A 27,625-nucleotide genomic window follows, 5' to 3' on the forward strand; every position below is an offset into this window, starting at 1 on the left:
GTTTGTTCTTTATTATTTTAGTTAACACTTTATAACAGATATCTAATAATGCAATTCCCCTATAGTTTTCGTTTCTCGATAAAAGGATCTTATCTCCTTCTGAAATTTTTCCTTAATTTGTATAAATTTTTTTCTTCGTTATATTGCCGTTTTTTCCTACACACTCTTTTTATTTCTCTTCTCGCTTGGTTATACTTTAAGTCGATACTTTTATTCCTATTTGTTAGCTTCAGGTTCTTTATGTTTCGTATTCATTGCTTGAATACATTCTACATCAAACCATTCCTTATTTTTCGTTTCTTATAACCTAAATCAACGAATAAATAGAAGGCCTGTTGGTACTTAGTAATTCGCCGTCGTAGTTTATACAAATGTAGGCTACTTTTGCTTGCATAATAGTAGACCGTAGTATGATATCAATGTTACTGAAAATTTTCTGTAGACACTCGTGAGATGGTCTCTCCATATGCATGTGAAGAGACATTGGGTTTATTTCATATATAACTGTATTTATACAGTATTGTTTTGTTATTTATAAATCACGTTAAATTATAGAGTATTTTGTTTTCTCAAACGGCGAATCACTACAATCACCTATCCGAAATTTACAAGGCCGTCATCGCCGTCTACAACTGATTTTAACCAAATTAAAAACACGAACAGAAAATTCACAAATTCGATACACTGAAAAAATATGGTCCTGAAAAACTTTCTATATATTATGGAAAGCAGAGGTAAGGAGAGCCTTGAATGGGGGATTAGTTGAAAAATTGTTCAGCTGTAAACAGCAAGTTATAATACGAAGACTCCCCAAAATATCGCTAGTGTGGCAAGTGGAAATGATATGAATTTATAATTTATATATTTTATGTACAATGTTCGAATGAAATTGTATATTATTAGTTTCTTTGGAATAGTTATGACTTTTAGAAAAGAATTTAATTTACTATCCTATTCTAATAGTTTGTCGCGCTATTTTTAAAATTCTTCCTCTTGCTACTATAGCGCCAGCTCAATTTTCTTCCTTTCAACAGACACTTTACGATACACTGAGATGGTTGGCCATACTATATATATGAAAAATAATCGAGAATTAATAACTTCCAAAAAGTCAATTATCAGAAAGATTCTCAGAAAAAGAAAAGGTGAGCTAGATAGAGGTTACGTTTAAGCAACGTTGCCAAAAGTATAAGTTTGTTTGTCTTCTTTCTCCATATATATAAAAATGAATATTTATCATTATACCTTTTGTAGAATCTTAAAATCTGCATTGGATCATGTGATGAACTTCAGCAAGTTGAGCATGAGCTTACAAAGGTTTTTAAGTGGTGGATTTATGTGTTGACGAAGAAGGATGGGTACCTCATTTTTCGATATATTGCGACACTGTCAATGGCATGTTCAATTGTATTGGATACATTGTGAGATTCGAATTGCTGATTGAAATCTAATAAATTCAAACGCATTTTTCACGTCGTTTCCGACGTGAATTATGCCAATGACTATTGGCAAGAGGATAGCTCAGCTAGCACGATTTTTTAGCCAAGATGGCTGACGGGCTGACGTCACATCAGTACACTGTAAAATGTTTTTCATTTGGAATGGTGCTATTTGAGTATTATCAATATCATTGAAATATTTTGAGTATTTGTTAATATAATCCTCTTGTAAATATTTTATGTTTAACATAACAACTTCAAAATAACTCCTAATAAAATAAAATCCTAATATAGGTAGAGGCTATTTATTTATTCATTATATTTATTGTAACAATTTTACTTATCCTTCCCAATTTTCAAGGACTTCTCACGATCAATATCTAGGTTCAAAGTGGAGACTGCAATAATTTTTAATACTTCGGGCAAGGAAAGACCTACATAATTTATTGCATTTAAAGCAAGAATTGTAGCTTTATGTAATATTATTATAATGATAACACCACCATTGACGTCGTTGAATCTGTAAAATTCTTATTTGTTGTGGACAATTTCTTGAAATGGAAGTTACTTATTACAGCCTTATCTAAAGAATTAAGTTCCTCCTGTTTTGCGCTGAGATCATTTTCCGAAGAACTGAACTTATCCACTTCCTTAACAGTTTATTATGCCCCTTTTGAATCGCATCTCCAATATGCACTTCCCTTCTGGGATACGTGTCGTGCGATTCAATTTGAGCGAACCTCGAAATCGATATCATCTTTTCCCGCATTCTGCCTTATACTCTGTAAACAACTTCTCTTTTAATGATAATATCTAATTCCGGGTATGCTGCATACTGGTTTAATTTTTGCTATGGACTCATATTCGACTTATATACTAATTATTACCTATTACTGTTACCTTCAAGTTTGTTACTCATTGTGGTTTACCTCTATATATTTTATTTATAGAGGTTTATTTATCTTTATTTAGTTATTTAATGATTGTTTCCTAGTTTTTACAAGCATTTCTCCCTCTCTCTATTTATACTTATATTTTTTCAACTATAAATGCTGGAAAACATTTTATTCTTTTGACTTTTCAACTTATTCGAAAGTTTTGGGTGATGAAATTAACTAGTTAAACTTACATACTTATATCTTCAAAACCCAATGAAATTTGAAGAATAGTTTCTAAAAACTGAAGAAAATTCGTTAAATCACATCTCGACAGGCTAACGTTGTTCTTATGGCGCTAAACTATTTTCCTATGTCATCATTGCAATTATTCCTTCAAAGATACTTGTTCTTTATTTGAACATTTCCTGTTATGTATAAACTGTTCAATGAATTTGGATGAAAAGGTTATGAATAATGTAATAATATTAAATTGAACGGGTGCATATCGCGGGCGAAGTCGCGACGTGAAACACTAGTTGGGAATATTTAAATATTATTATTATTCAGATAATACTACTGATAGACCAATTTGAAATAGTACCTACATAATAGAAATAATAATGATGGCAGTAAATAAAAATAAAAATTTTTGTGTGTCTCTTAAAACCCATCTAACAATAAAAACCAGACAACGTCAAATAAAGTGAATCATTCTTTATTATTTCACCCCGATGTAATCTAGAAATTTCAATAGATACTGTGTCAAGTCGGTCATTTATTAAGGTAAATTCAAATATTTTCTGATAAGCGAGGGAATTTTTGAAATGGTATTGATACTTACAACTTGGGTTTTGCATTTTCCTTTTCTATATTGCAAAAAGAAATGATCTGTGTTGAAATTTGTGGGTCGTTGGTTTTTATATTTTTCGTAAACTTCATCAATTCCTTCCCGGGCAAATGTTTTAGATTTTTTGAGTCTATTGCCAAATGATTCATTTTTCAAATATGCAATGAGTTTCGACTATTTACTGATGTCCACGTCGTTATTCACCATTAGGGTGCTTTTCAGTATTGAATAAGTCGACCAAAATGTTGAAGACTTCCACATTTTGGATTTAGTTTCAAAGTAACCTAGTAATACTTTTTATGTGAAGCTGTTTATGCCTTTTTCAGTACACTACTCCATAAAAGAATCATATCCCTTTAAATACTGTTGTAGTCGCTGTCGATTCAACAACATCTGGCGTGCAGTTTAAACTTTCTTCATTATTACTCTCCATCACCAATAATAGCGTCTTGTGATGCGTTTCATTAGTATTTCCTTTAGTAAATAAAGTTTAGCAATACTGAAATCAACGAAGATATACAACATTCAAATAAACATAACAATTTAATAAATTCCTCACCTTCTTATAGAAAGGAGGATCAATGAAAATTTTCTATTTCCACAAGGCTCGAATATTTGATGAAAAACTGTCTCTTTTTAAAACGCATCACCCGGCGTTTGTAAGTTTTTCAAATTACTGAGTAGTTTGTTTGCTACTCTTCTCAGATATAATGGAACGTAACCATTTTTTTATAGTATAATTGCAATTTTTTGAATTTTTAGTTCATCCCTTCATACTTATACGATGCGCCATTCTTCATTAGATTTGGTGTAAATTTGATGATGAGGAAGTTGAAATCACTTCTATTCAAGACTGGGACTATACATGATTTTCTATGGAATATGAGTGATCCAATCCTGGAAACTTCGCAGCAAATCGCACCCTCTCTAGTTCGAACCAAAAATGTCGGATTTCTTAAAAGGGTAAGTATTATAAATTATTATATGTTTATTGAGAATTTTATTTTTATGAGATGGATATTTCTTGGTGGTAAATTCAGTAAACTGTAAAAGTAGTAGTAGAATTTAAATCAAATTATCCAAAATCCTGAAAATCTTAAAATAAGTGTGTTTCCATTGGAGTTGTTGCTTATTAGTCTTTCTTCGTTGTTAGGGTCAATGCTTAAATATTTTTTTTCCTTTCAATTATTTATTCATTTCATGATGATAATGGCAAAGGAATTTTCAACATGTTTCTACCTACTTTAGCGACCGGCATCTCGAAATGATTTTAAAATTTATAATATTTCATTTATTCTGTTTCTTCTTCCGTATTTAATGTTTTTTAAGTAAAAATATATATGATATCTGGAGTTTTGAATATTCGAGATTCCTCATTTTTGAAATTTTGACGAATAGAGCGATAAAAAGATTTGATTTCATATCTATTGGATATTTTGATTGAATCTATGCCTGTTCAGAGTTTCACCTCAATTTTAGCTATATAAAGAATTATTTTCTTCTACAACTAACCATATGCTCACTTCTAAGCAAACGTTCATTATTTTCTAATTGATCAGTTTCAATATCAAGTGAATATAATTTTTATTTTGATTGTTTTTTCTGTCAGTAAAATAAAATATTGAAATTAGTTATTGAATTTTTGGGCATTAAACTACTACCAACTAGTTATCTAGTTGCGATTAATGAAAAGCTTTTCTTTTGTTGCGTTATAAAACTTAGAAATTATTATTAAATCGTCTTGATTTTAAGTCTTTCCTATTTTAAAATTAGTTTTTATTTAATCTTTAAAAGACAGATAAAAATTTGATGCTTTTAATACTTTCAGTCTCAACAAATTATTATGATTCAATACTGCAATTAACAATTCAACAACAAAAATGTGTGGGATCCATTTTCAGATCTCATTCATGCGTCGTAACTACGTAATTTTAGTTATTGTTATAAAATTGTTGCTCGTTATTATTTTCAGTTACTGTTTTTTGTAGTTGTTGTAGTTATTTTAGTAAAAATTCTCGAAATTTATAACATTTGTTGGAATTAATATCTCATTTTGTGATACGTAATTATAGTTGTTCTATTTTTGATAATACTTGATCAATTGCTGAAATTTGAATAAAAATTCGACACCTTTGTCGCATATGTCGTTTTCATTAGTTATTTATGAGGTTTGACAATCACAGTGCATTTAAAAAAATATTGAAGGAATATTCATATTTATAGTATGTACCGAAATTTAAGTAGAAGGTTCGTTTTGCTAGGTACAAACCTGTGTTGTAAGAGGGAAATCATATATTTTTTATGCATTCATGTATATCTACATGAATGTGGTGCAAATTAGTTTTGTCGTAAGTATATATTTGTACCTATAAAATATTCTTCATTTGTTGATACCTACATGAATATATATAGTATATACTGGACATGCAAGTAGAAAGTATATTATTTCAGATATGCACATCTTCTCATCATAACTTTTGGAAGCATTCATCTATATCTATACAAGGTGTCCCACGACGAGTTAAGACTATCTATATATGGCAAAATACTTATAGTAAAATTTACAAGAAGTCGACTGTAATTTTGTTATTTTAAATAGAACACCCAGTATATGAATACATTTTTGATATATACGTGATATTTTGGTATAATTTTGTCTGAAGACTTTTTTCGAAAAATGCATACTTTTTGAGTTATTAATTTTTTTGTAAAAAATTTGACCCTTATAAATTATTTCTTTGCGAAAATACCCTTAAAGATATGAAAATGGTTTCTATTCCTTATCGCTTTATACTGTACTAGTTTATGTAATTTATTTCGTATTTATATGATTTTGGTAATGATTCCGCTTAATCCTAAAATGGGTCTGGTCCCTATCATTACGAATTATCGGGACTCCACTGTATTTCGAAGGTGTTCCAGTTTTTTCCTAGCTTTTAGTTTCGGTCCGTTAGAAAACGGATGCCTCCATCTGAGTACTGTATATAAACTTGATAGTTTTGGGAATTTGGCAATCAAACACTAAAATGATTCTTTTTAATATATATTTCGAGCTTTCGTATTCATGATTGGAACTTTTTCTACTTATGTACGAGGATATATTGAAAAATTCTTAGCCTACTATGGAACCAAACAAAATTTCAATGTCAAAATCTTTTATCACTCAACATATTCTCCTCTTAATTGGATACATTTATTACAGCGAATCTGCAACGTCTCTAGACCTTTCAAAAAATGTTTCTTCTTGCTCTGCAGTGTCAGAGTAATCAATAATATCGAATAGTAATCTCCAGTTATTGTTCTACGTTTATCCAGAAAATCAATCATGTTTACTGCATGGCAATCCCAAAAACAAAAAACTGAAGCAAATCCTTTTCCAGCAGATTTTTGGACACGAAACTTCTTAGGTCCTGAAGAACAAGAGTGTCGCCATTCCATCGATTGTTGCATTGTTTATGGATCGTAGAAATGTACTCAAGTCTCATTCATAGTAATAATTCGGCTTAAGAAGTCTACATTATTTTCAAATCGAGCACAGATCGAACGCGATGCTTCTACCCTTGCGCGCTTTTTGTCAACATTCAAACATTTGGCGATCTATTTTGCAGCAATTTTTCTCATTTCCAAATTGATGTGAACTATGTGATGAACGCGTTTGTATGAAATATTCAGTGCTTCAGATTTCCGTTTCAGCCCAATTCGACAGTCTGATAAAATCATGTCATGAGCTGCATCGATATTTTCGGGGACTGACACAGAAACTGGCCTTCCCGATCGGTCATCATCTTCAATTGAAAATTTACCTCTTTTGAAGCTTGCAGTCCAATTTTTTTACGGTCGCATACGAAGAACATTGATCACCAAAGGAATTAAACATATCTTCGTAAATCTGCTTACCTCTTAACCCTTTTGAATACAGGTACAGGATGATGGCTCGATACTCCAATTTTTCGATTTTCACAATTTCGGTGGATATCTTTTTCTTTTTAATTTATTGCGTAGCTCTGGTTTACTTTTTTGTCGTTAAAATTTACACTGCCACTTCTAATAAGTAATTGTTCGTTGGTATGTTAACGCAATATTTTGTTCATGCATGGAACTGGTCTAGGCTAACTAGATATAATTACATCCTCGTATGTATAGAAAATTTCGTTCAAATTTTTGTAGTTTGATTTAAATTGTTCTGAAGCACGTAACAGCCAAACGGACTTATCAGTGATTATCCTTAGTGACTTTTTAATATTTACCTCTCGTTTTCAGATATATGATAAATATGAAGACACAACCACTGTCTACATAGGTCCAAAATATGATGAAAGATATTTCTATCGTATTGACAAATACGATGGTTCGGAATATATGCCTTATTTGACGAATTGTAAAGAAAAAGTACAAGGATCTATAGATGATGTGATGTACTTTCAGGGGATTACGAAGAACGATACTCTAAGATTTTTCAAGAAAACCTTGTGTCGTGTAGCAAATTTGAACTACGCAAGTGAGTTTACTTCATTTCATTTCGCTGCCAGTTACTCATTATTACTAAGAAAACTAATTACGATGGCTGGTCTGTCCTTAAACTACTCGGAATAATTATCCCCATTCTACAATTTCAATCAAAACATCTAAGTGATGGATCAATAAACAAGACGTTATTACCAATCTAATACTTTTTTGTCTTTTCTATACTGCGTTAAGAGACTGCAAATGTATTTTCGAGTTTGTTTGTGTATATCTGTTAACATTGGTGATATCTACCGTACAGACAATTGTTTTATGTTCACATTTCTATCTCAAAATACATAATCCTGAAATATGAATGTCGAGCTCCTTAGGCACCCTTCAATAGGTACAGTGAGTTTTTAGCATCTGTTTATAGATTATAGGTAACAGCATGACGTGGTGATAAATAATTTTTTTGATTCATAAATAGCTCAAAAACTAAGCTGAAGGTATAATTTCAATCTCAATTTTCTAAATTGATAGATACTGTATCATATCCATGGCTCAAAGATATAATAATCCCATATTTTTGTTGATTTTGTAACTAAAAACTATAATAATTTTCTTTTAACCTTCCATTAGTCGCGCGTGTATCTACGAGATACGTGACTAACTTTTTGCTAAATATTTATTTATGTAATAGCTCTAGAAAATGGAGATTTGCAGTAGTTCTCGGTAGATGTATCTCGAAGCTTTTCCTAGAAGTACAATCGTATGATTTCACTTTTACAATCCCTGGCCACCCTAAGCCCATCCGACCGCCGGATTTGTACCTGCTAGATACAGCGCGACCAAAAGCGTTCATTTCGACGTTTTGTAATTATTCAAACGTAAATTTTATTGTTTTCAAGTATTTATTTGTATTCTAAAAGTGCTTGTGCGAGTGTCAAATTAAAACATGAGTACAAAAATTTACGACTTTTCAAAACCAGAAGATATTGAAGAACTTACTAGTCTCGCTTTTTCCGAGGACGAAAATTTACAAGAAGATGTGGATGACTCTGATGAATCTGAAACAGAAGACCACGTCGAGACAAGATCAGTTGATTCCGAGACTGATCATGAACTTGAAGTAAGCGATGACGATGAAAACGATGCCGATGGAAACGATGACGATGGAAACCAAGAAAACAGTAATTTTTTTGGGTAACCTGGAGCTATTTTATGCACTTGTATTGTGTTACATTGAAATGGTCATTGTAGGCAAAGACGGAACACGATGGAGTAAAATTGTACCAAGGGTAACTCGAGCCCGTCCTCATAATATTATAATGAAGTTACCTGGTGTAATTGGTCAAACAGCCATAAATAACGAAACTGAATTAGGTTGCTGGAATCTATTTTTTAGTAATATGCTAAACATGATAGTTGATTCCACAAATCTATATATAGAAAGTATAAAAGCCAAATTCAACCGTGAAAGAAATTGTTGTCCTACAGACTTGATTGAAATAAGAGCATTGTTTGGCCTGTTATACCTAGCAGGTGTATTTCGAGGAGGTCACCGCAATTTGAAAGATTTTTGGGCATCTGACGGGCTAGGAATTGATCTTTTCAAAATGGCAATGTCTGAAAAGCGCTTCAGATTTCTACTCAGAAGATTTGATGATTGGTCTACAAGATAAGAAAGACGTGAATTTGACAAGTTAGCAGCTTCATACAAATATGATTTGTAATAAATGTTATAATATAGAAATTGAAGAGGGTGATTGCTCCGATTAATTTTACAAGTTTGTAAAATATTTTGAATAAATAATGTAACTTTAAACCTAGTTCTGTCGATAACCTAATTAAAATTTTACATATTTTACATATAAAATAATTTTTTTTTACTTGAAAAAATGTTAAATTAAAAGCGGAGAAAAGAAGTATTCATACAAAATTTGCTGTATTAATATATTAAAAATAATAATAACAAAAAAATTTATTTGATATATGTATCTACTAGATACCACGCGATCAAATACGTTAGAAATACCCGCGCGCCTAATGGAAGGTTAAGATAAATTGAGTGATTTGAAATATATATTTCTCATAGCTGCATAGTCAGGGATGCTAATAATCAATAAATGTATTCTCCCAGTTAACGTTCTATTAAGTATCAATGATTATTTTGTTTCAGGGGAATTTGAAAGATATGGACTGAAAGGTTATAGATTTGAAATGGATCAACATTTTTATAATCGAACTTATCCAATTGAAAATGATTGTTATCGAGGCAAGCCGATCCTTCCAAATGGTTTGATAGATGTGTCAGCATGTAATTTTGGTGAGTCAATATTGTAACATTTATCTTATTTATTACACTCTTTCTATTCGTGAGGTAATAATAATAAGCACTGTCTCTTAATTTACTTACACACTATACAATACACTTAACTTATAATAATTTACTAATAAATATTACTTAAATAATTTTTGCGATTAATTTTACTAGTTCGTTGTTTTCACTACGACTATTTATTATTCAAATACTACAAATAGAATTCCACAAAGCTCTAGAACAAAAATAAATACAAGAAATAAATAAATAGACTTTCCTAGAAATTATATTATAATAAACCACCTTCTATAATAAAAAAGTCATTAAAGGCGCGTCCGTAATTTATAAAAAATACAAATCAATGGCGCCGCGCGAATACGCCTAATTTTAAAATTCCATTGAAGCTGGACAGGGTCGGCATAAGGACCCATTTCGTGAGCTTGTTCGTAACAATATGTATGAGAGTTTGTACACGTAGTCAATTAGATCAATAATTCGGTGTAGTATGAAGCACTTTCACTCTTTAGTCGAGCAATCAAAAAAGTAGAATAAAACCTAATTTCAGTTGATAAGCAAAAGCAGTTCTGGAAATTGTTACGTCACATCAAAAAATTACCGAATTCACAATACCTACTAACGTCGAACGCTCACTTCCGTTTCAGAACTGGTTATCTACTATTCATTCATACAAAAAACGACCGTTTTTTGTTTTTTTAAATCTAATATCAATAATCACAGCAGTTCTGTTTGCCTTTATTCCAAATTCCAAACTATTTGGAAATCCCCAGAACCGGTTGCTAAATTTTGCACATTTGTTTGCTTCAATTACAATAATCATGCTGGGATGGGTTTACAGCCCGAGTATAACGAACGTGAGAGGTTTCGAAATTCGTATCAGAAGGACTGATAATAGATGGATTACAAAAATTACAAAATGTTACCAAGCTAGCAGGAACAACCTGGAACCGACTAACCAACTATAGACATCAATGGGTTCAAAGAACCAATAAGTAAAAATGTAAGGGAGGTCGCTACGTGAAAAATGTAGAAATAGGCTACCTATGATGATGATGATGATGATATATAAGAACGAAGTCTTTGCTAACTAGTTTATGGACATGCAAATATGCACCAAAGTGTACTCTGTTAAATATCTATATATTCCGAGCTTTCGAATTCTCATGTATTCATCATCGGGATATTAATCAATTAAGGATTGTGGCATGCTGAGATTCATTTTCTTTAAACAAAATCATCAAATTCATAAGCTCCAATTCAATATTCATCACATGGTAGCAATAAAATTATTTCATCTAGATATTTTTCCATAAAACTAATCTGAACGAGATGCAGTGACTTTGCATTCGGATGGCAAACTGTCTCAAGCTTTTAGTACTCTAAAATCAAAAGAATAACGCTTGATCATAATTATTCCATATAAACTAAAATACCTTACTGTTGTGTGTGGTAGTGAAATGCCTTTTTCCGCTTGCCGAAAATTGAACAACTGACAAGTCCCTGGAAATTTCGAAGAGAATTTGAACAAGAGGCCTGTAACCTCCAAGAAGCTACTATAGATACTGTAGTTAATTAGAACTTTGGCAGTTGAAGGACAACTGTAAACGGGAAGCAAGCTTTGGTAGTTGCAGCAAAGGTTGCTTATCCTTCTCTAATCTAACTACAACTAACTGTAATTGTAATTATAGAAAAATAGAATAAGAAAAGATAAAAGATTTCCTCAAATATGTCCAATGATATTATAATCATTTGTTCTTTAACAGATAAGATCTCTTCAACCACAAATGGTTACATCACCTTTTAGAAATATTGACGAAATTGGACAACTGATTGGTAATTGATTCGGAAGATTTTCTTACTTCTTCATATTGCTACATACCGATCAAAGCCAATATAAACAATCTGAATATGTAGTGAGGATTTTTTAAGACAAAATGTTAAGTACTTAGTACCTGTTTTATTATGTGAAACATGAAATTCACATTCACATCATATTTCGAAAAAAAAATGGGTGTGTGAATGTTCATTTTTAAGATGGTATAAGTTTTTTCACAATAGAATTTTTTTCTATTAAAGTAGAAACTAAACCATCAAATTGATTTCTCTGTTCGAAATCTCAGTGAAAGCTTAACATACTCTGGAAACATTCAAATAATGTTTGATATATACGAATATTTTTTATTTTTATGTGCATTTTTAGATTTCATATATATTTTATGAATTATTTATTTAGATTCTTCTGTAGCAGCAAGCTATCCTCATTTCCTCTACGCCGAAGAGCATCTTCAAAACTCTGTAGAAGGTCTAAGTCCAGATGTTCATAAACATTCAGCATATGTTGAAGTAGAACCAGTAAGTTTATATTGCTTAGAATTATGAAAAAATAAACAATGTTCACGGATTGAACCACATTCGACAAATCCCTTGACTTTTCTGCTTCCACTTTAAAACTGTTATCAAGAGAAGAATAGTTACAGTTCATTGATCTGGTAAGTGATCCGATTCCGTGGTCTTAATCTGCCTATACTAAGGAACGAATCATCTTTTGCTGATTTCAAAGTCTCAGTCTGCTTGGTCTTTGGAAACTACCGAGGAGCGATAGGAATAAAATTAACGATTAAGATTAAAATAAAAAGACATACCATTGAGAAAACCAGGAGCACTAACACTATTAGCGTGCGTGGGTAGTGAATGATTGGCAATATTATTGCCAAATATGTGAAGATTGATTTTGGAAAGTGTTTAAGGAGACGTTATGATTTATAGGCTGAGCTCGCACCGGAAAGAGGTGGACGAAGGAAATTTTTCCAGGTTGATGGTAATCTCTGGCTATCCTCGCTTGTGCTTGAAAAGTTTCCTCCTCGTTCTATCTTGACAGTTTCTTGAATAATTCTGAGCTTAAAAGAGAGAAGGTGGTGATAGTTTTGGTTCTATTAAAATTGATAGTCCGACATAGACACGATGTAGGACTAGGTGGGGAGTATCAGAATTCGTGACAGATAACAAAAGTTCTTTTGCCCTGATAGGAATAAGTCAATTGGTTTAACCTATGTAGGAGCGGAGATAATCGAAGTAATTCATGTTTTTCATTATGAATTTCATTTTTGACACATCTAATTTGATTAAATTCTGTTAGGGCTTTAAAATTGTACGGTTTTGAGGATTCTGTAAATTATTTCTGTTATACCTTTAAGGCGAAGACACAATTTAAAAATCAGTGGAGGAGGGTAGTGGAGCTGGAGTTGAAAACTTGTGGATGCTGTTAGTGCTCTCGGATATGAATCAATAATTATTCCAAACAATTGGTGTCTGATGATCGACTGGAATCGTTTGACAACTAGATGGATTATCAAACGAGTGTACTAATGACGAAATTAAGTTCCTGATTGTAATGAGACCAAGCATAGAGACATGGTTGCATTGAGTAAATTTGCGAAAGATGTCAAGGAAACTAAAGATGTACGCAATTGAGATGAAATAGAAAGGAATTTAAAGGATTTTTTCCATGAGACTGAATGATGAAAGTGTCACCAATATATTGGTTGGAGAATAGTGCTGAATTTTTTAAACGTTCATGCAAGTGTTGGCAATGATGAGAGAAAGAAATAGGGAATTTTATGAGTACACCATTGAGTTATCTATAGAAGATACATTGAAATATGGAGTTTGTGCTGGACAAGCAGTGTGTATAACATCAACGACGATCGTGTATGGGAGCAACATCGGAACCTTTGAGAATATCAATGAAATGGGACTTTTTGACGTAGGATTAGGATTGCTCGATAATTGTCTGAAGAATTAGCTTTTTCCATTTCAATGTTGTTCTTCTATTAATTCTCCACATTTTGGTTATATTTTTGTTGGTTTGTATTTGTTTATTTGATTTACATGATCTACTGATTTTTCCGGTGTTTTTTTTGGTTGTTGTTGTTCGGATGTTACTTCTTGTATAGGGGTCTGCTTTTTCTTTATCTCTTTACCTCTACTAAACGTCTTCTATGGTTTCTATTTCGTCCCTATTCTCGCCCTTCATTCCTACTAACTCACAGATTTCTGGTTTCCTTTTTATTCAGCTATGTAATACTATCCGATAACACGACTTATGATTTCGTTCTGATCGTTATGATCTGTTTTGTTTTGTTTTTGTCATTAATTTACCTTGATTCACTTTGTGAGATTTTTTTTCCATTTTGTTTTTCTTTGGGCTGAGATTTTTAGCACTATACTGAGATTTCACTTTAAAATACATTTGGCACCTTATTTGGTTTTAATTTCACAACAATCTCCGAAATTTTGAACTTATTATTGGTGAAAAATCAGTTTAAACCTTCTTCTATCAAATGAACGTTGCCAATTATGCATTTTAAAAAATACTCCATTGACATTCATATTTCTGTCTCATTTTTACACAATGATAACTATTACTTTTCAGTTTATGAGTGTATTATTTTGGGCAGATTTTATTATTTTTTGCTTATTTTTGCTACAAGCTCCAAATATTTTTCAAATTAAGAATGGAGCCCAACATATATCATATATTTTTAATCATTATTTTCCATTTATATTGACCAACTCACCTTTGTATTTTATATTAATAATCGAAATTCATTTTCTAGAAAACTGGAATTCCTTTAAGAGGTGCAGCTAGGTCGCAGGTCAATATTGTCATCAAAGATATGAGAGGCTTCAACGAAAAATTGCATATATTTAGCAATCTTACTATTCCTTTAATTTGGATAGAACTCGTGAGTATTACGTGGATTTGATAATGCGAGGCTTGCTGATTAAGCTTTAAGATATGGCAACAGTGATGTAAATATGTCAAATCTTATATTGCCTAATAAAATTTTTAATGGTAAACGTTCTCAGAATGAATTTTCATACGACTGCTACTGCTTATAGATACATTCATTTTGTTAAAAAAATGGAATTAAATCGCAATGATTTTCTATGACTTTCGACGCGGATTAAACTAATAGCAGTGTTCTGATCAACTCGCTTCGACTTTTGGTGATGAAGCACCATCTTGAGCTACCGTGCTTCGTTGGTTTTCCGAATTTAGTCGTGGTCGCACTTCGTTATAGGCTGAATTTCGTGAAGGTTATTCAAAATCTGCTGTACCTAAACTGATCGTCAGATGACATAATTTTTTGCTACGGATTTCGCATAAACTGATTATCCATTCGAAAGCAAAGCTCTTAACGATTAGTGCAAATAAATGCTGAGAAAATGCATAGTAACCCGAAACTGTATAATAATCGCCTGAGGGGATCTTTTAAGATGAGTCAAATCCACGCATTTAGCATTTCGAAGCAAATGGTCGCCCATTTTTTCAGAATAACGGGACATGAGGCCACCATTCTATTAGATCAACGTAAAACGGTCAATTGCGAATGGCACCAGCAGCATTTATTTGCCAGAAGAGTTCCGAAAAAATCAGGGAAATCAATCGCAGGAGACGAATCTTCTCTACCACGACAATACGAGATCTCACACATCAGTTCGATTGTGGCATCCAATGATCTCTTATTATTCCTGCAGTACAACGTTTTTCTACACTCGAAGAAGCGGTTAATGCATTCATATCACATGTTTGGAAGTACCTCAATCGGAATGAAAAGAAGCTTCGGCAGTTGATTCAAACGCATGCGAAAGTGTATTGATCTTCATGAAGAATGTTTTGAAAAACAATGAAACTTTTGGGTTAAATTCAAATTAAAGAAGGACTAGAATTTTTCACAATTTTATTGACAAACCACTACTCATATATAATTGATAAAAACGTCAATGTCAAAAAAAGGTTACAGAAATTAATAAGTAAACGTTAAGTCAATTGTTGTTGTCTAGTGTTTGACCAAGTACGAGATAGGTGGCTCCAACAGAAACCACATCCAAATATAAATGTTTGCTTTCATTTCTCTATTATTATTTCTCAAAACTTAAGTAGCAATCATCGAATTAGGTATTTTTTAATATTTCCATACTCAAAAAAAATGCCGTCCTATAAAGTCATTGAATTACTTTCCTTATGTGCAATAATTCTATTAAATTTTCCTTGGTATCAGTACTATTATTATTATATATATATTATATATTATTGAAGATTGATAGTGGCCAATATTTACTCTACTAAGGTAGCGTAGATACAAATTTTTTCAACTAGAAACACAGTGATAAAACAATTCTTAGAATATCTCAAGATAGTACTGCTTAGAGAAAATATCATGTTTCATTGTATTATTTATTGTATATTGTCAATTAAAGAGTGTAATCAGTATCTACGAGTAGTGACTAATTAGAATATTTCTTGCTATATAATATGGTATCCTAAATACATTCTCTCAAAAGTCGTTTCATTAACATGCTGAATATCAATTTAAAGTACTGAAATTTGAAAATTGATCCACACATTTTACTTGGCAAACGTCAAGTTTGATTACGAAATATGGTGCTCTCGATTAGTATGAAAACACAATTAATTTCGTATTTGCATAATGTTTTTGTGTAACTGTTGTAGATTTATCTTTCGTTTTCTTAGAATATAGTTTGCACAATAAAAAATGTAACTAACTATCTAATTAATTATAATACATCAAGTTGTTTCGATATCTTTTGAAAGCTCCTCCTATTGATATTCAGTTGTGCAGTAGTCCGTTTCCTTTTCTATTCAATATAGGTACTTTGAAAGTTTTTATCTTAATTCTATCAAAGATAGTACTCAACCAAAATCCTTAACTAGACTCCAGATTAATCACCTCCTTTAGAAAGCCATCTCTTGGTTCGTTAGTAGTACTGAAGTACATGGAAACAACAAATTCAAATTTTTCGCCCAGTTATTTTTCAAAACAATTTAATGAAGTTGCATCAATCAAACAGCTCCATTGAATTGTCTTGAAAAATAATTGTACGAATGTTAGTCTTGAAATGATGCATCCTTTTATTTTTAATTATGGGGAGAATGGGACTTCAGGAATAAAAAAATGAGACTAACAACAGTTTTTCATTATATTCAAAACAATACACAGAGGAGCGAAAGGATCTATTGTGTCCCCCTTTATTTTTGCGATACTGGGAGACCCAGAGTTTACAGCTGATTAACTCCACTCCTCATAGAAAGTTCAGAGTGTGGGATGGCTGAATTTTTAGAAATAATTCACATACATAGGACCACGAAAGCTGCAATTGGTGGAAAAAAACAAACAATTCAAGTGAAAATCATGTGGCTCTATTTTATAAATTTTCTCGCAAATACTAATAATTTAATTGTTGCTGCTACAATTACAGTATACAGTAGAAACATTTAAAGGTTTACATTGAACTTACCAGAGTCTTCTTTATCCGTATACTCTAATAATGATTTAAACCTTCATCGCAGTGGGGGTAGGTGGAGTCGATAATATTTACTCTAATGAAGCACTCGCAATTATGTCTATAAATATTATCAAAGATAGTTATATAGACCCTTACCACTAACATCTCTTGTTGATGTGGTGCTTGTTCTGGAAACCAAAAGTTCCAGAAGTCTCCAACAACGGAGTAGTTTATAAACAGTGAACATTAATATTAATAGAATAAAACCTTACCAGGTGCATGAAGGGATGGCGCCGCACCCTTTTCTAGTACCAAACCTTCATCTTTTTTTAAACACAAAGGGCTGAGATGGTTTAGACATATTTTCAAATTTCCTGATATGTTTTCTATAAAACCGGCCTGGGTTAGCCAAACAGTCTTTAACTGGGTATCAGAAGGAAGAGCAAACTTAAAATAACTTCAACTCTAACATAATTTACCAACTTTTTCTTGTTGTTGTTGGTAGGCATCCACCCTCGATCAATTCAAGTACACATTCACTATATAATGTTAATGCTATTCTGTGAATGGCTGGATACCATAGCTCCCGATGTTGCCTATCTATAAACGTATTAGTTATGCTAATGAACCAAGAGAGTGTGGCACGTTTCATTTTTCCTTCCCTTCTTACTTAAAGGAGCAAAAAATGTATATTAAAGTTTTTTGAATATCACTTTGCAGTTTTGAGAAGCTTTATTATTTGCCTACAACTCGCTTTGGTTATAAAAATATAAAACATTTTTATACGATAAATGGCACCAATTTCCATTCAAATATGTTTTCCGAAATCTAAAATTCAGATCATTTTCATTCAAATTTTCTTTGACGCATAACATCTAAAAAATGTAGCCACTGTAGATTTACATTTCCTTGTTTTGAAAGCAGACTCTTTGGAACTATCATAGGCTTTAAGTTCGAATTTCTAGAACCGTTTGTGATTTTCATACTGAATACACTGTTTACACCAACACTCACAATTACATTGACTGACGCGCGTTTCGATAATCAAGTTATCGTCTTCAGAGACTTCAGAGACTGAACGTACAATGAAGTTAGATGCTCAGTCCGTTCACTAATAGTATTTTCTGACTGATCTCTTTGCTCTCAAATATTTTTCGAGTAACCGTTTGAGATTGCACCTGTAAATATCTTCGTCCAAACTCTCGACTGACTTTCGTATTAATGTTTTCTGTCATCACACTCCAACATCGAAATATACAAGGAAATACCATTGAAATGATCGAATTCTGGTATGATTTTCTAAATTATTTGGATATGATTTAATGATGAAATAATTTACAATTAACAACAGAAGATAGCCAGGAGAAAATAAACTGTTTCTTTCATTATTCAACTAATCTTTAAATACAGCTTCAACACATTCCTTGAAGAAGGAAAAAATATGTAATTTCAACTAAATATATCAAATTATTTATTAGTAGGTAGATAAGGTTTCCTCTTGTTTTTTTTTTGTAATTATTATTTGGTCATTTCGTTTGTAGGCTCAAGAGTCACTATCCCTCAAAGTACAATGGCTTATATATATCCAGGTTATGCTGATGCCGATATTTCAGAATATTTTGATGATATCTACATTTCTAGCATCTTTTCTTCTATTCTTTGTATATTTAAATAGAAGGAGAAAAACTTTATGGAAACAGTCTGAGATCAAAGGAGTCTTCGCCTTCGAAGCTGAGAAATTTTTGAAGAAATGATATAAGAACTGTACTATGGAGAAAAATTAGTAAATTTTTATAGTTAATATTGTTATAAATTAATAAAATATGAATGAGAAAAATAAGTTGTTTAGTTTTCAGAATAATTATTTTTTTTGTCATTTATTTCATGAGATTTACGTTTTTGATTTCTTTACTATTATTAAAGGTCTAAACTTGGAGAAAATTTATTATATTATAATCTGTGCGAAGAACAACTATTGCATATTTAACCCTATAGATTTAATATGAGCAAACGTAAAATCACAATTACAAAAATGTAATCAGTTTCCAGAACTAAGTAAAGAGGTTGTAGAACTCGCAAAGAAAGTTCTAGCAGTAGACTGCCAAGAGCTTTGGAAAAAATGGGTTGAACATGTTATTAGAGAAGAAAATGAGTATGTGGTATCACATACCCTCTTTACAACCCTCCATAATTGAATCAAATTATGACTCTAGTTCAGACGATTCTGAATACCATTATTATTTATGAAGATAATTTGGAATTAAGAGATATAAATATTTTTAAAAGTATTTATAAAAATATAAAATTTATAAAATGAGGTATTTACGCTATGGTAGATCAAACAAAATTGTCGGCAAGGGCTTCGTACCAGTTTTTATAATCTGCAATTTATATCGGAAGAACTATAATTTGATTGGTACTTCTAATAAAATACTAATAAATAGTTTTCACCCACCAAAAAGCGGAGAAAATACCGGTTCTCAGAAGCGTATACTTATGACAAAAAAATGGAAGCTTCCTATTAAATCGAGGAGAAAATAGCCTTATTTTAATCTGTAATATCTAAATATATCAAATTTTCTATTTGCACCCATCTAAAAATCCAGATTAAAATCATTTTCTAAGGGTGGATCCGTTGCTCCAATGTGGTACGGTAGATAATCCTGATCCTAGCAGAAAATTTATTCAATTTGATAAAATAATCACACATAATTCGCTTTTTTTTTCATTTGTACTACCTATAACTGAACTAATTTGCACCCTCAGATAAAGTGAAGTAAACATGAAAGTAATGTGCATTATAAAAAATTATAATCCTTATAGAAAAAAAAATTGATTGTTATGAAAAAACGTTATGGCTTAATTTTCTTTTATAAATATATTTGCACTCTTAGAAAATTCCTATTATAGACCGAAAGGGATATTTCTAAAGGTAAAGTAAAAGAGTTTGACCCGTTTTGTATTCCCTACTCAATTTTCGTTCCATTTTTATCTTAAAAATGTAAATATAACCTATAATGTTTCTTTCAATGAAATTCTCATTATTTTTCTTTAATTTCTTATTTCTTAGATCTTTTGATATATTAATGGATGAAATACTGCCTACCTAGCATAACATTGAACTTACATATGAAGCTGAAGCCAAACAAAATCTGAAAAATTACGAGAATATCCACAAAATTGAAAAACCGAAGAATTTTTCTACACAGATGCAAAAAAGATATGTTGATATCCACATTTCTCAATTTAAAATTATCTTTTATAAAATTTACAAATAGTCCCTTGCAGCATCACGTGTTATCTAGATTTATTTTCCAAGTCATACAACTATCTATTACCGAATCAACCACTCTAATAAGAAAATTAGAAAATGATTTAAAAAACATAACAGATGAAATAAATGAAGTACTCACATTAATATTTCACAAACATTTCAAGAGAAATGTCAAGAAATAACTGAATCACTTTTCAATAAATGCAAAGAAAAAAATATTGAGTAAATTGATAACCTAATATTAAAACAACAACCAATTGCTGAAAATACAATGAAATAAAATCAAAATGGATCAAAAATTTAACTGATACTGTCATACCAGATGAAGTGAAAGAAGTTTTATTTTTAGGTCCCAATATTGCACAAAATATTTCTAGTGATAAAGAATTACCTGTGACAAATATCTTATGTAGTATTGAATACAACAGCAATCATCTAAACAACGAAATTCAAAATCAAATAAGATCTGATACTTTTAATATTATCACTAATTTTATAAATAAATTGGAAAACAAACAACAGGGTAATATCAAACCTAAAAATATAAACAAGACCAAAGAATTTATCAATGAAAACACAAATCTCAAAATTTTGAAAGCAGATAAATCTAATAAAACCGCTATTATGAAAATAAAAGATTATAAAAAGAAAATGATGAAATTATTAAACTATGAGACAACTTACAAAAAAATTAAACAAGTTCTTACGAACTCTTATTAAATACAAAATAATGATCTAATTCGATCTTGGGAAGAACAACTTTCCATTTCGTCATCAGATGCAAAAAAATTGAAAATTCACCATGCCTTACGTACTAACATATATGGTTGGCCAAAACTGCACAAACCTGACATTCCCCTTAGACCGATTGTTTCAAGTTTTCAAACTCCTCTCGAGCCATTATCTAATTATTTGAAAAATATTTAAAAAAAATTTTATACCAAAATAAACACATAGGATTTCAAAGGAGAAATAACATAAGAACAGAATGTTATACGAGACCAACTTGGTCTTCAAGATATTTGAACTTCAATTTATGTCATCCAATGTCACATAAAAGGTCAGTGATAATCGAGTTTAGCTGATAGATCTATCCAACTATCAGATCCTGAATTTAGAGACTTAGCTATTCAAAAAACATTGCATTAAAAAAAATTATTATCCGGAAAATATGATAAACAACATATTCAAGAAAAGGATAAACAGACACTACAATCAATTAAAAAACAAAACAGAAAGGAAACATCAAAACATAAAATATTTTTCCACATATGTGCCTACAAGGTCTTTCTCAACAATTATTGAATTATTTCAATAAATATGATATTAGTATAAGTCATAGAGGACATACTACATTATCCAAATATTTCACCAAATTGAAATCTATAACACCAAAAAACGAAAGAAGTAATATTATATATCAAGTGCCTTGTACTAATTGTGACACTGCCTACAATTATTTGCTATTTTTCAGCAGTAATACGTTAAATCCCGTAAGCCAACTGTGTTCATAGTAACAGGTAGAAATTTCTCACAGATCACAAAAGGTTTGTCTTCTTTTATCTCATTGAAAAATTAGTGAGAAAAGTTTATTTTTGAGATTAATCTTGATAATAACTTTTTTTCAAGGCAATATATGTCCATTAACTTCAATCACCAAAAAAAGTTCTATAAAATATCTTAATAATAAATAAAAATCTGATTACACATAACAATAAGTTCAATTTAATGGATTAATATTAGAAGCAGGGAGAATATTTTTTTAACGTATTGGTGCTGAAAAATAGCAAACAATTTTTTAAGCGCGTCGTCGGCTTTTTTTTCACTCATCTTATACATCTTACATATAAAAAAATTCTTCAAATCTATTTAGGTTAATTTGTTTAAGATAGTTGAAATATTTGAAAAAAATTAAAAATTATAATATTTCAATTTTTTAGGTGTATTACTCAGGAAAACCAGGATTTTGGACGATTTTGAATTTTAAAAAATTCATAACAATTAATGGGTTAGAGATACGATAATAGGACTTTTTTCATTGCAAAAAATGCATTTTTTCCGGCTTATTCGGTTTTTCGTTCTCTATACAATAACATCAAAAGATATCATCTTACACTTTTATAATCTGGAACACATCCCGGACATTTGAAAAAAATTACAACTTAAAACAATTTTGCAAACGAATGCGCCACTATGCTCTGGTCTATAATACACGAAATAGAGAATTTTTAGAAATGGTTCACATTTATAAGAACGAAAAAGCTATAAATGATAAAAAAACTGAAGAATTCGAGTAAAATTTACAGATCTATTTTGTATTGTAATTATATATTGTAATAAAACTACAATTAATTTAATTGATTAAGTACTGAGAAAAATTAATTTTTCTCATTAGAACAAATTTCTATTTCGATTTTATTGATTAATATAAATACGCAAATTGTCAGTAAATCGAAACATCAATTTTTATCAATCTTCCAAAATTTTTTATAAAAAACAAGAAGGATTTTTATTATTTATAGCAAAAGTAAAATTCATTGAATATTCTTGTGTACTTGTGGATAGTTTCTAACAGATCTGATTGTATAAAATAAAGTAATTAAGTTATATTGTCCAATTTTACGAGAATTGTTTGATTATTTATTATTTAAATATTTTTGTTAAGAATAAAATAATAAAGTAATTCACTATAGCACCAGGTGTACAATGACAACTACAGAAAAAGCTATAAATTAACCAATTGGTACCAAGTATAAAATGCTATCTTAATATTAAACTTTAAGGTTGAAAAGTATAACGATATCTTATTATAGTTTTTAATTCTTCTAAATGTTCTTGATTTTAGATCTCTTCTGTTTTAAAATTAGTTTTTTTTTTAAATTTTCGAAAAAAAGATATAATTTGACTTTTCGACTTTCATTTAAGTCTTAATCAAAATATGATATTGACACTGACAATTTGCATATTCATATTAATCGTGTTTATAGCCATGTAGATATTGATTGGAGTAGGTTACTTGAAAATTTATTGTGTGACTTAGGTATTGTCTGAAATAATGGCAAACATCAGTTGCTTGTTCTTTATTTATTCATGAGTATTCAATACGACTGTTCAAAGTGGATATTTAAATAAGATCTTTTATTTTTTGACTTCACCACACATTATATAAAAAAATGAATAGCTATAAGTTTCTTTTTCATTACAATCTAATTTTTTCCCGTGAGAATCATAATTTTTTAGAATGCTCAATAATTTTATGTTTTCTCCACTTTACCCGAGGATGCAAATTAGTTAATGATAATGTATGGGTGGTACAAATAAGGACAAAACGAATCATGTGCGATTTTTGTTTATCTCGATTCAATTAGGATTTTCTACCGCACATGCGCAGAAAGTACGAGTACCATTGGAACAGCTGAGCCGCACTTACGAACTCAGTACTTCTCAGTTTTTAGATGGGCAATGGAACAAATTAGAATAAAAATATTTACTGCTTGATTTGATCCAATGCTTTCTTTTTTTCTAGAAGTATGAGTTTTCCCGTTTTTTTATTTTCTTACTTTTTTGAGGGATGCAAATTATTTAGTAGTATTTTACTGGTAGTACAAATTACAACGAATTTAACATGTGCGATTTATTTATAAAATGTATTATTTTGCCAGGGTATTTCCGGTCATAATGAGATTGAAATCTCAGTTTTCTCAATTTTAATATATTCTAAACGTTTAATGATGGTTATCGAGAAGCCATTAACGATTTACCTACTAACACGGATTTTTCACTAAAATTAAATAATCTATTTCAATATTGAAATTCGAGAAAGTATAAAGATCGCAAAACTATAGTTCTTCAAGTATCAATTGCAAATTATAAAACTCGTTCGAAACTCTTTCCGACAATTTTGTTCGATCTACCATAGGCGTATACACCTCACTTGAAAAATCTATTATTTTTATAAATACTGTAGAAAATATGTATATCTTATACGAGAAAGTATTCGTTAAAAGACAATCCAATCATTAAGAATTAGACGGCATTATACGCCGTTATTTAGACAAATGACTTAATTCTGGTCTTAGTTGGAACTTGGAAAAAAATCATAATTATACTTCGTTAACTTGCTACAACATAATATTAAATTATAAAACTTAAATAGACGAGTAAAATGTACCTATCTGTAACGGCGTTTGGTTTAAACAGGGTACCAGTCCACGTGGACTGACGGTTTGTTAGATGTTCACCGAATTTTAAACGGAAAGTAAATATTCTTTTTCATTACTTAATTTGGCATGAGAGACGTGCGTATTTATGAAATATTGATTATTCCTCGCGTAATTGTCTTCTGCAATTGATATTGGAAGAATTATAACATATCAATGATGTTGTTCATGAGAATTAATAGAAGACAGCCATTTAAGTGATATAAATAACTTCAGCTCAAAAAACCGTAGACAAATGAAACAACCCCTTCAACTGATCACATTTAACTACCCGTTTACCAGGGTAGAAAGGATCATCACAAATGACTACGATCCGATTATCTTGATCAATATCCGAATAATAATGAACGTGATTCGGGTTAGTTTCCGAACATTAAGTCATGATCAGGTTAACTCAATCATAGTTTCCAAAAAGTCCTATCGGACTATTTTTAGAATGAGGATTAATCTCTATTTATAGATGAACCACAACAATTATCACTTATATGTAAATGAAGTCACCCAACCCTTTTACTTTTAATCCTTTATTCGGTTCAAAATGGAACGGCTTGTGAAAATTACAAATTAACGCTTGAAATAAGAGGATATAGCAAAAGTATAAACTTGATATTATTAGAAACATGTTCAACATTTTGAAAATCTGCGCACGTGCAAATCAAATACTCGTTGTCAGCAGCATATGAAAATCTTACTTGAGGTGAAAGTTGAACAACAATAACAAAATTAATGTTTAGAAATTGGAGAGTTCAATTAAATTCATTATGAATAATATAACTGATGCCGTTTCAATTTTATGTGATTAGGAGCGTAATTCTATTGGGAACTTGCGAGTAAAATATTAGTGTCGTTATTAATTTTCTATAAAATGGATATCATTTCGGGAGATAAAAGCGTTATAATGATTTCTATGTGTATGTCAACACAACGAAAATTATTATCAGAAAGTTATGCTACTTTATAATCGGAAATCTTTGCTACTTTTGAGTTAAAATTGTTTTATTTTTCAAACTAACAATTAGTTTTTGTATATTTGTTACCAATTAACATAAGTCTATATGAGAGAGCCTTCTTTGAACTATTATCTTTTATCGTGGTAACTATGAAGCAGCCTAAGCACACAATGACTGACAGGAGACATCCGTACTTCAGCAATTGTTCAATCAAAGGTACAGTGAAACTTAATAAATGTATAAGTCGCTTGATTTCAGGAGTTGTTGTTTCATCATCAATGATCTGAAACAGAGAAAACTTTTATAATATGCTCAAGCAAAATTGTTTTACTTCATATTGTGATGCCAATAAATAAAAGTTTTTGAATTTTGTATTGAAATCCTGGCTAGAGAAAAGAGCGTTGAATTTAACTAGTTTTGGATGTGGCAATCAGTAACCTGACATCGACAGTCATCTAGTAACAATGCCTTGTAGCGTTGATAAATACAGAGAATACTATAGAAATTGGGCTTTGGATTTTAAACTACCCCTGAATTGTACGAAGGTGCCCTGGGAAGAATGATATTGGTCTTTTCTAATTGTTCTGAAATTTGGCAGAATTATATTTCACAGTAACCTGATTAGAAGTCTCAATGGGCACGAAACTCCTAAGCCTCCCCAAAACTACCTTGAAGAGTCCAAGGGTACCATAAGAGGAGGAGATTTAGCCAGTTTTTTTTTGAAACACATTGATAGTTTGAACCAAACTGATTAAAAGTCTCACTTAATTGTAAATGGTATAGGTCAGTTGCATAAGTAACTTTATAAACATTCATCAGTAAATTACGGCAAGATGAAATAGAACCGGTCACTTAAAGCAAGGTTAAACATTCCTTACCATTGTTTCAAATGGCTTTTTTCGAATTATCATTGTGCTAAGTTTCAAAAAATTTGCCGAAACTTATTTCCACCCTCCTAGAGTAACCTTAGACTCTTCAGGGATAGTTTTGAGGGGTTAGGGAGGTGTTGCGGTTTCAAGTCCGCGAAAACTTTGCATGAACTTGCTTGAAACTATCATTATGCCAAGTTTTAGAACAATTGGACAAGACCAATTTCATTCTATCAGGGTACCTTGGGACACTTCAGTGGTAGCTTTTACGGGGTTGAGGAGGTTTTGGAATACAAGAAACCCAAAATTTCTTACAAATATCCTACTTAAAATCCTACTCCCATCATCATGAATAATGCTTCAGAAATTTTAGCACTATCAATTAGATAACAAAGATTCGAATTTGAAAGTTTATATCCAACAGGACTAAATGGAATTTTACGATAATAGTATATTTAGTACAAACAAGGATAATTGAGAATATAACAAGAGATTAACTGGAAATACAAATTGGCAAATACGAAAAATATAAGAGGTAACTTATTGAGGACATCCAGTAGCCCCTAAAGGTATAATACCAAATTCTTCCGGTTCAATAAGTTTAATTTGAAGTTATCCCAAATAAAGAAAATGTAAGCTTTTTTTAAATTTCCTGAATCTAATACAAAATTTGCTTGAATATTTGTAACTGATGTAATCCAAATAAAGGATCCTAATTATATTATTATCATATTATCAGTATATGATCATATTTTGCAATCTCTAGACTCTCTGTGTTCATTGAAAATTCTTTATTTTTGCTAACAAACGGTACCTTACAATGGATTATATTTTCAGTAAAATTAAAAGTAAAAGTTAGAGCATCAATAAAAAAAATTAACTGATTATGCAATTCCTCATCTAAATTACATTGGCCAATCTAAAAACTTATTCAATAATCGTATTCTCTCATACGACCCCTCGTTTCTGAGCTAGAGACCATTGAAGTTACGAAATCATAACTTATATTGTGTCCATGTAGTATTTTTGATGGAATAAATAATTCTACACTAC

General features: G+C 30.8%; 2 protein-coding genes across 4 annotated transcripts in view; one reads left to right on the plus strand and one right to left on the minus strand.

Annotated features, from left to right (window-relative positions):
- The window catches only part of LOC130446433 (scavenger receptor class B member 1-like), an 87,243-nt gene extending 68,147 nt beyond the window's left edge, over positions 1–19,096 (plus strand). The window contains exons 6-11 of one of the 3 annotated variants that reach the window (XM_056782699.1): positions 3,927–4,127; positions 7,425–7,662; positions 9,790–9,936; positions 12,182–12,300; positions 14,565–14,693; positions 18,801–19,096. In XM_056782699.1, the coding sequence (XP_056638677.1) occupies positions 3,927–4,127; positions 7,425–7,662; positions 9,790–9,936; positions 12,182–12,300; positions 14,565–14,693; positions 18,801–19,013 (1,047 nt within the window). In that variant the 3' untranslated portion in view covers positions 19,014–19,096. The remainder of the gene's footprint in view (positions 1–3,926; positions 4,128–7,424; positions 7,663–9,789; positions 9,937–12,181; positions 12,301–14,564; positions 14,694–18,800) is intronic. The other 2 variants (XM_056782700.1, XM_056782701.1) reach the window with 2 other exon arrangements.
- A 5,598-nt stretch (positions 19,097–24,694) lies between these two features.
- The window catches only part of LOC130446283 (scavenger receptor class B member 1-like), a 56,546-nt gene continuing 53,615 nt past the window's right edge, over positions 24,695–27,625 (minus strand). Inside the window, exon 9 of the mRNA XM_056782422.1 lies at positions 24,695–25,986. Within this exon, the coding sequence (XP_056638400.1) occupies positions 25,762–25,986 (225 nt within the window). The 3' untranslated portion in view covers positions 24,695–25,761. The remainder of the gene's footprint in view (positions 25,987–27,625) is intronic.

The sequence above is a fragment of the Diorhabda sublineata genome, chromosome 7 (genome assembly GCF_026230105.1).
Source record: "Diorhabda sublineata isolate icDioSubl1.1 chromosome 7, icDioSubl1.1, whole genome shotgun sequence".
Classification (NCBI taxonomy): Eukaryota; Metazoa; Arthropoda; class Insecta; order Coleoptera; family Chrysomelidae; genus Diorhabda; species Diorhabda sublineata.